At 36.4% G+C, this 9967-nt stretch overlaps 1 protein-coding gene across 1 annotated transcript; it reads right to left on the bottom strand.

The window, feature by feature from the left end:
* Window positions 1–1842: 1842 nt before the first annotated feature.
* On the bottom strand, window positions 1843–8322 carry LOC18423839 (large ribosomal subunit protein uL3). The gene is made up of 5 exons (XM_006828435.4): window positions 8182–8322; window positions 6713–6823; window positions 5340–5644; window positions 3242–3651; window positions 1843–2355 (listed from the first exon to the last, which is right to left on the bottom strand). Exons 1-5 carry the CDS (start codon window positions 8264–8266, stop codon window positions 2097–2099), a joined length of 1170 nt encoding a protein of 389 aa, XP_006828498.1. The 5' UTR covers window positions 8267–8322; the 3' UTR covers window positions 1843–2096.
* Between the last annotated feature and the right edge of the window lie 1645 nt (window positions 8323–9967).

Here is a 9967-nt window from a genome sequence, read left to right as displayed (position 1 = left end):
AACTATGAAATCTAAAAAACTGGTACCTCCTTGCATAAGGAGGCAAACCATCTGTGAGGGTATTTGTGGTTTTTATAAGGTTGCATCCTTAAACAATCCAATTAGGACGCACCTATAAATTTTATCAAAACATGTAATTTTGGTGTAAAAATTTCTTAAGATTATTTTAAAATCTATTTTTATATCTAATTATAAAATTTTGAACTCCAAAAATGATTAAAATCAAGTAGATCTATAAACATATGAAAATCTTGAAAATTGACTATCTAGATAATGTGTTGCAAGATTCACTATTTTTAGGACTCAAAATCTTTGTTTTTTTCATATTCATACATCTCATTGTCGAGATGATCAATTAGAGGGTTTTTCAACATTAAAACAACATTTTTCGATAGATTTTTGAGATGCATCTATAGACAATGTGTTGCAAGCAAGATGAACTATTTCTAGGACTCAAAATCTTTGTTTTTTTCATATTCATACATCTCGTTGTCGAGATGATCAATTAGAAGGTTTTTCAATATTAAAACAACTTTTTGAATAGATTTTTGAGGTACAACTATAATTCTACATTTTAACGTTGCAACATTATATAAACTTTTTCCTTCTTTTTAATACCCTCGGCCGTATTGTTAAACAAACCTATAACCACCCACCTACAGTCCATTTTTTGTTTTGGAGAGCCTGATTTCAGTAAGCATACTGTTGGATAATTTCCTGTTACAGTTGCCTTGGTTCTCTTCTTGTTCATTGAGGAAACATCTACTTGTGTGTACCCCAGGCATCACTCTAAAAGTAGGCCCAAAACATGCCAATTGGTTCTAGAATAGAATTGTAAAAAAGGGTTCCAATCTGAGAACTTTTGACTTTTTGTCCTCAGCAAACTATCAAAATGCCTCCCTCCTGGATACAATAATACGCCCCTCATCCATTTGAGGCACATACATCATTGAGAGCATAAAAATTTTAGCAGATCAGATGGAGAAAAATTTAATAAAGCGACAATAGTTAAGCATTGGGGAGGACATAAGTGTAAATATCAATATTAAAGTTCCCGTGGCGCACAATGAATAATTGACAACGATGAAAAACTGCAAATAAGAATAGAACAAATGCACCTACTAGAAGAAAATCGCATTGCATGCGGAGAGAGATGTGGAATGTGTATAGGAGGGAAAGGGGTTGAGATCGTGGTAGTAGCACACCCCATACCTCAGTTACACATTGTGCCTTCCATGCCCAAAACCACTAACTAATTCAAAAATGGTTCAAGGGCTGTATAATATAATGTTTGCTACATCAAATGCAGATTTTGTGAAGTCACTCTTCGATGACTAAAACCAAAATAATGCTCTCCTGCCCAAACATTTCCCAAAAGATCGTGGCCCTCATGCAAATACAAAACCTCAAACAAGGTATCAGATTTCTATCGCTCTGTAAAACTGTTACCAGCTTTATTCTTTTAATGTCAACAGTCTAATACCACATTCTTTTCAAATTTTTTAGCATATCACCTTGTATCAATTAATCATCAAAATAACCCATCGATGACTTTCAAGATTACCCCTTTATTTTTCTTCCAATGCACTAGTTTCTGTTTTCCCAGTCCTAAGAAGCACATTTTTTTACCATATATATAGTCACAAATATATATTACACACACACAAGGATCAAAATGCATCTTAAAACGGTAAATGGAACATTTTTCAATCTCTTGTATAAAGGACTGCAAAACTAGGCCTGACTATCCCTTTCTATATCCACTATTATTTTGGTTTCAAAGTCAAAAGAGCAGACTTAATAATACAAACTACTATTATTTTAGCATATCCAAGCCCTCAATTTCAAAGACACATTCCATAACAAAAAAGAATAAGTCCACGACTGAAGTTTAGATGCATTACAACAGTTTCAAAATCAACAGCCACCAGATGACATTTTCCAAAAGGAAAACATCTGTTTTTCCACTAAATTTCACTAAAATCCTCAATATAAACAAATTCATAGCAAAATAAAAGTTCAGGATAAACCTCAAATATGACCTACACTGAGATCTCAAAACTAGGGAACAAAATGTTGGGGATAAGATTTTAAACCTATGCTTTCATCCGGCCATAAAACTTCGCCTTCTCCTCAACTGTTTGGAAGCGACCATGACCAAATTTAGAGGCAGTATCGATAAACTTGAGCTTGATCTCCTCCAAAGCAACCCTCGAAGTCTGCTTCAACAGGGATTGCCTCAAAGTCACGACCCTCTTCTTGGGACCGACACAGCACCCCTTGATCATAATATAGTCATCCTTCACCACACCATAGTGAGGGAACCCTCCCATAGGTGTTATGTCCTTCTCAGTCCTAAATATAGTCATGATAATCAGCACATAATCGATAAATGAAATTTCAAAGCTATAATTTGATGCAAAAAGATCATTAAAAAAATTGTCAATGTTCAGAGAAGTTGACAGAAGAATTATTTTTGCGAGGCAAGTTGACAGAAGAAATCTAAAAACATGTTTCTAGTAATTTCAGGAAAGCAAGTCTTTTGTCAAGGTCAATACAGAAAGACCATTAGCATCACAACGTGATTGGCAGATTTACTACTGATTAAAATGGTAACACTTCAGCTCAGCAATGTAAGGAAACAGACAGTTTCATTCATCTGAAGTTACAAAATGGCACAACGGCAAAATTTAAAGCTGCTATAAGTTAAATTCATTGCGAAGCAGATAGATGGTTGAACAGATGGTTTAGATGTTCTTGATGTGCATCTATCCTTCCAATCTAAACCATCCTTAAGCTGAGAAAACAATATTATTATCAAGAAAGCATGTGAAGTGAGTTTTGAAAAGAGGGGGTAAAAATGACAAAACCAGAATGGTAGAAGCTGAAGTCTCCTACCAAGCTTCAACATTATCAAGCTACCTTTATCTTTTGAACAAAAAGAATCAGTATATCTTTTCATTTGGAAAACTAACAATAATATAGACAGAAACAGATTTACAACATTATATAAGATGCTGTTTTGCAGTTTTGTCAATAATAATAAAAAAATCCCTGCACCATGTAGGTTCACATAAAGGTTCCATAACACCTGCACCTGATTATCTTTGAATAATGTGCTGCAGTGCAAGGCCCAGTAGCTTTTGTATATATCTTAGGTACATCGAATAGTAATTTAATAATAATAACACCAATAATAAAATACTTCTTGATTAAGGTAAAAAAAGAACAACAATAATACCGGTCAAACTCAGTAATTGCAGTGTGAGACTCCTGCCCCGCCTTTCCCAGCTTGTAAATCTTCTTGTTCATCTCCGTCCTGTGATGGTACCCATTTTGTCCAGCCCTGGCTACGGTGAAGGAAACCCTAGCAGGGTGCCAAGCACCAATACATGCCACCTTTCGGAGACCTCGGTGAGTCTTGCGAGGAAGTCGGGTAACCCCCCAACGAGTCACCACACCCTCGTAACCTTTACCCTTGGTCACGCCAATAATGTCTATCATTTCATCCTTTTGGAAAACTGCATCAATGGGCACGGTCTTCTCAAAGAATTTGTAGGCAAAGTCTACTTTATCAGCAACAGTGCCACCATTCACTTGGATCTCCATCAAATGGGCCTTCTTCTGTTTCAAGCCCTTCATTTTCCTTATCTGCAAAACCAGATCACAATACAAATGTTTCTCTCTTACCATAAAAGGTGGAAATACAATAGATTCAAGTAAAGAATGAACTAATAAAGAAGTACTTGTAGCAGCAGGGTAATTTACAACATTTGACAAAAGTACGTTTTACATAAGCATTCAAGACATGAGCTTTTTTACATGCTCAGTAGGCAAATAGGTTATATTGTCTTGATCGCTCACTTCATCGATATAGTAAACAGAATGCTTATGACAAACTCAGAAAATAAGTGATCTAGAAAGATTTCAGATGAAGGATGATTTAAATGACGCTAAGTTGCTAACAATGAAAAAACCACTAGCAAATTCATCATCATCATCCAAGCCTTTTCCCAACTAATTCGAAAAAAGCACTAGCAAATTGATATATTTAAATCACTGGGGTTCACTGTCACTTTATTTACAAAATTCAATTCAGTGCTCGTCTCATCTTATCAAAGAAAGTGCATCTGATGGATAATTATTTAGGAAAAGGGAGGAGAAATACTAAAAGAAATATTGTTTCTATTTAAGTTATTCAAGAACTATCCAATTTTCAAGGGAAATACCACAAACACCACTCCATAGAAAAAAAGATAAAAACCTAGTATGCTAAAAAGATTTTTCAATAGCCATAGTTTTGCCGCATGGTGTGGCCAGAGCAGAACTTTGTAACACAGATGAAGCCTAGGTTTAAGATCCACCACCAAATTATCCAAGAACCAAGGAAGGATGTTTCAGTCATAGAACTAGATATTTCAAAGAGAAATTTACGTCCTACCCCTTTATTGTTGGCAACCACACAAATACACCCAATATTCTCAGGAAAAATTAAATTAGACCTTTGGAAAAAGCCACTAGCATTAGGCCTACACTCTCTATTGTATATTTTATGCATCTCAAGAGAAGATCAAAAGACGGTTACAATCATAGAGATCAAGAAAACACTATACTGAAAAGAAGAAAGATATCTAAGTAATACCCACAAAATTCTCTCACAAAACTAAAAGCCCTACCTTTCAAATAGCCAAGTAATTGAGCAAAGCAGCAACTCAGGTAGGCTAAAGAAAGACACAAGCAAGCAAAAAAACTCGGCCAAATTAGGCTAGGAAAGTGAGTGAGTGAGAGAGAGAAGAAGGGGGATTGGAGATGGGAAGTGAGAGAAAAGAAAGGTGAAACATCTCCAACCCCCAATCACTTCATTTAAGCTAAAGGAGATGGATCTAGAGAGACAAGACACATTTTCTGGTGATTTTCAGGGGAGTTCAGTCCCGGAATCAGAGTTCTATAAGTAGAGAGGAAGACAGAAAAGTACAAGAGGTTTAGAGAGGCTAGAGAGAGAAACCGAGCAGGAATAAGGGAGAGAGGGCGTAGAGAGAAAACCAGAGAGTAGGAACATTCTTGTCAAAGGTACTTTAATAAGACAAACACGCAAGGGGTTTTTTGAGAGGAGGAGGAGGGGGGGGGGGGGGAGAGGGGTTAGGAAAGGTTTTATATGGTTTTAACAAAAAATATTGGGTTTGTGTAAGAACCCATGCATAATTGCGGGGTAGAACGTAAATTTGCCACACCTCACAATGGAGACTAAGAGAATTGACCGGTAAAAATGTAACAACTTGCACAAACCCAGCGATCAAAAAGCAAGGAGAGGCATATGTAAAAGCTTTCTGAATTAGCACCTGTGTGTGAGCCAAAACACGCACAACAGTAGCATACTTCTTCATCTTCTCTAGCTCAGCAGTTATCTCTTTTTTCCCATCTTCAGATTCATATTTCTTGGAATACTTGGTAAAAGCTTTCTTCTTTGACTTGTACCAATTCTTATAGAATCTCCTCCTCAATTCCTCACTCAAATGCTGGGCCCAAACAGTATTCAAAGTGCGAAGCCCGCGAGGTGTCTTCACATAACCCACAGCTCCAACAACAACCAGTGGAGGAGCTTCTATGATTGTCACTGCCTCACATGTCTCCTTCTTATGAAGCTCTATGAAAAGCAAAACAATCAATAAGCAAGAACATCCAAACATTACGCTAAGAAAACCAGAATGTACAAAACTAAAACAGAATTTTATTGAGTAGCATACATGAAAGAAACACAATATATAGTTTGCGACAAAACAGAACCCAACCTCAGGCTTTTTTTTAGTGGAATTCACCAATTAAGGTGGGTGTCTTTCGGATTCCTCTCTCCCTAAGACTTGGAAATAAAACATTAAACAGATAAAGCAAATAAAATACACTTTGGAAGTAAAAAATTACTTACCCTTTTTTTTTTGGAAGTAAAAAATTGAACAGATAAAGTACACAAAAGAAGGTTGCGAAGGATTCGAACATAATCAGTGATTTAAGGCTCAGACTCAAGTCCAAACTCGCCATGGGCCCAAGCCCAAGTCAGCAGTCTGGTTCGGCTAAGTCAGCAGTCTGACTGGACCGACTTTCTGTAACATTTACACAGTATAATATGTAACTTGTTCCGAGGCAGGCAAGTCTTAGGGTTATGAAACGACAGACCCAGCACCCTGCTTGGTCTGAATGATTTGGCTTGGTACAACACCGAACCTACTTGTTAAACACTGAACATAACATTGGACATGAACAAGGGATATGGCAAGTCCTCAGCAAAAACATGGCAGAAGAACATGGAAAAGGTGTAACAAGTACAAAAAGTTTAGCAAAATTATTTATCATAAGATTCAACAAGAGAAATAAGAAATAAACCATTCCTTATCTCCATTCTCGCTGTTTACCTACTTATTTTTCAGAAAATCTTGTTGCTTCAGTAAGGGAAGATGACAAGCTCAATTTCCTAGATCATTAGATAAGTTGCAACATCACATAGATTTCAAGGCTGATACATCTCAATTAATGAGAACAGTGAGAAGGGGGCCTGATGGTGTATACATTGTAAACGAAATAATTGCCACATAAAAAATCAAACTAGAAGAAACTGAAAAGTTAACATAATCAATCCAACAGGTAGTCACCACAAAAGATATTCCGATAATTAAAAAATAAAAAATAAATAATAAAAAAAGAGCAAAAGGTAACATACTCGATCCTGGTTTGTCAACCTCTCTGACAATGTGGGTCATACCAGACTTGTATCCAAGGAAAGCCGTAAGCTTGCAAGGCTTGGTGGGATCATCCTTTGGAAAAGCTTTCACTGTATCAAACCCATTCAATTAAACCAGTTAACAACATTTCAGAGAGGACAATAGGAACCATATTAAACCATGTGAACCCCACAATCAGAAACTATATGCGCCACTACAAATAGTTAAAAAAAGAGTACAACAGTATTCTAAAGTTAATCATTAATAAAAAGAAAAAGTTTATATAGAGCCGAGGCTCTAAACAATTAAATTAGAGCCCACCTCAAAACTTTCACTAGAAGATGTTGTTTTGAAGCCCAAATATCCTCAAATTGATCATCTCAACATCAAGATGCACGGACATGAGAAAAAAATGGATTTCATGTTTTGGAAATAGTGCATCTTGTAATGCATTTTTGTACTGCCAATTTTCAAAATTTTCAAGTTTTCATAGATCTGGTCGATGTACAATGTCTTTGAAGCTTTAAATTTTATAATTACAAATAAAAATATATTATAAGGCTATCACAATATTTCCAGTATTGAAGCCACATTTCTTGACACTATTTGAAGGTGCGATTTACTTTGATTGTTTAGGGCCTCAGCTCTATACAAACCGCACCCTTTATAAAATGATACTGTGATTTTATTAAAGTTGCATTGTGTTCAATGACAACACTTTTAATCACACAAAAAAAAAAACTGGGTAAAAACTGAACCATTGTGAGGACAAAACACTCGTGCCATTAATCCATATGAACTGAATAATAAGAAACAACGTAACCAGCCATATAAACAGGCTGAAAAACAATGATTATGCTAGTGTTTCGAAAAGTTTGTTAGGGAAAGAGTGATACTGGGATTTTAGGAAATATTTGTTGAGTTCAATGACAGCACTGATAGTTGTGAGAAATAAGCAGGAACTGAGCCACCGAGAAAAATCCTAAAAACCTTATAGATAAGAGGGAAGAGTATTGAAGAAATCAATTCCAAATAGGGCATACAACCCCATTAATCCAGCAAAAATAACAAAATATATCAACGTCTAGCTAACATTAATATAAGGTCCTTATTTCATGAAACTAATACAACATTTTAACATAAAAAGGAAAAAAAAAACAGATGCCAGGACGTTGCATTTCCACACGAGGATAAATAAACAATCCATCTTACGAATAATTCAAGAAAACAGAATGAATTTCAATAAAAAAAGCGTAAGCAACAAAAAAAATACAAAAAAATGCACCTCGATTATCCTTATTTCAACCAAAAACATAATCAGAGAAAAAATTCGAGTACTATCCATTATTAAACAGAAGAATACAATACGATTCCTCCATGAAAGTACAGTCACCATCTGGAATAGTGAATCATGAGGCTTGAGGACCGACCGATCTAGAGTAAGAGCTAGGGCATTTTGGGTTTGTACCTTTTCCTCTGTGTCGACTGGCTCTCTTCCTTGGAAGAAACCCCAGGGAACCATGCCGTGGGTGCTCGAATTTCCTATGAGACATTGCTCTCTCTCTCTCTCTCTCTCTCTCTCTCAAAATTGCAGGCGGCCTGCCGCTCCTCTGCAACGAAGGATGGCATTCTTCTAGGGATTTTTTGGCTAGTTCAAAATTACTAAACCATCCGTTCATTTATCTATAATTTCATGAGTGCCCTAAAACTAACCATGCCCAATTGTTTCAGGATACGGATATCCTGCGTGTTATCCTGAGGATCTTTATCTTGACCGTCCACGCCTCCGGTGTTGAGATTTGAAATGAGTGCTTTCTCTGGAAAATCTGGACTGTCCATTCTATGAAACGAGCGACTAGATGAACTGCCTTTAAGGGATTGTGTACTAGGGTACAGCAACAAGCTAGCGACTTATAACTTCAAACGACGCTTGCATGTCCCTCAATTATGCGATGTTACTTGGCTAAAAAAACCTAGAGAAAGGACCTTGATTTTGTTTACAAAATTTTGATAAAATTGGTTTTCCAATATACTTCAAATTTTTTTAAAATATATATTTAATTTCAAAATAACTTTAAATTTTCAAATTCTAGACGAAAACAACATATCGTTGTGTTTTATCATTTAAGAAATCTAGAAAATTTCAAATTCTAGACGAAAACAAAATATCATTGCATTTTATCATCGGGAAAATAGTTTGATAGGACAACAAACCTATCAAAATAAATAAAACTTCACTTCATAACTCATCAAATTTTGCAATTCAAGTGTTAAGTACGATGGACCGCTAACTAGTGTATGAACAACTAGTTGAGAGACAAGTGAGTTTTCAGTGACCATAGGTCTACATCAAGGATAAACATTGAGCCCATACATCTTTATCTTAGTTATGGACGACTTAACTAGACACCTATAAGATGAGGTATCGTGGTGCATGTTGATGAGGTACCGTGGTGCATGTTGTTCGCAGATGACATAATTTGATCGATGAGATCCGAAGCAGCGTAAACACAAAGTTCGAACTTTGGTGGGATGCTCTGGAATCCAAAGGTTTTAAAATTAGTCGGAGTAAGACAAAGTACATGGAATGCAAGTTTAGTAATAATATGAGTAGAGATGATGAAGTAGTTAAGATTGACAGCCATGAAATAAAATAAAAACCGCACTTGGGTCCATAATCAAAGAAGATTGAGTGATTGAGGAAGATGTTGTGCACATAATTAGCGCTGGGTTGGTGAAGTAGAGATGTACAACTGGAATTTTATGCGATTGTCGCATATTAATGAAGCTGAAAGGCAAGTTCTATAAGACAACTGTGAGACTAACTTTGCTCAATGGGGTGGCATTTTGGGCAGACAAAAAACAACTTACTTATAGAATGAGTGTAGCGGAGATGAGGATGTTGAGATGGATGAGTGGCAAGACAAGAAGGGATAATATTCGAAATAAATGTATTGGGGAGAATTTAGGTGTGGCACTAATTAGCAAGAAGATGAGAGAGATAGTAGATTTAGATGGGCTGGCTATCACGACCCCGCCCCCTAACCCCTACCGTCCCCAAACCGGAGGGCAACAAAGTGCGGGATTGCGACCGAAGGTCACGTACGTCACTCAGGTGGGAGTGGCATCAACACGTGTTAAGAGGGCGGAATCAAAACAACCCACGAGAAATAAATAAAAACCCATCCAACAAGCACTGAAAACTGAATAAATTGAGATCATTAACTTCATTCATCTTCAAAAGTCTTTACAGT

Source organism: Amborella trichopoda, chromosome 4 (genome assembly GCF_054954075.1).
Source record: "Amborella trichopoda isolate Santa Cruz 75 chromosome 4, AtrichopodaSantaCruz75HAP2 v2.0, whole genome shotgun sequence".
Taxonomy (NCBI): domain Eukaryota; kingdom Viridiplantae; phylum Streptophyta; class Magnoliopsida; order Amborellales; family Amborellaceae; genus Amborella; species Amborella trichopoda.
The sequence above is the reverse complement of the archived record's forward strand: the minus strand, read 5'-3'. Positions and strand labels throughout refer to the sequence as shown.

What these genes read in the sequence shown, in the direction of transcription:
- LOC18423839 (XM_006828435.4), bottom strand. Translation starts at nt 8,266, where the DNA reads ATGTCTCATAGGAAATTCGAGCACCCACGGCATGGTTCCCTGGGGTTT. An exon ending in CAGTCGACACAGAGGAAAAG is followed by an intron (nt 6,824 to 8,181) that starts GTACAAACCCAA and finishes GGTTTGATACAG; the next exon opens with TGAAAGCTTTTCCAAAGGAT. An exon ending in GGTTGACAAACCAGGATCGA is followed by an intron (nt 5,645 to 6,712) that starts GTATGTTACCTT and finishes TGCTTTTCATAG; the next exon opens with AGCTTCATAAGAAGGAGACA.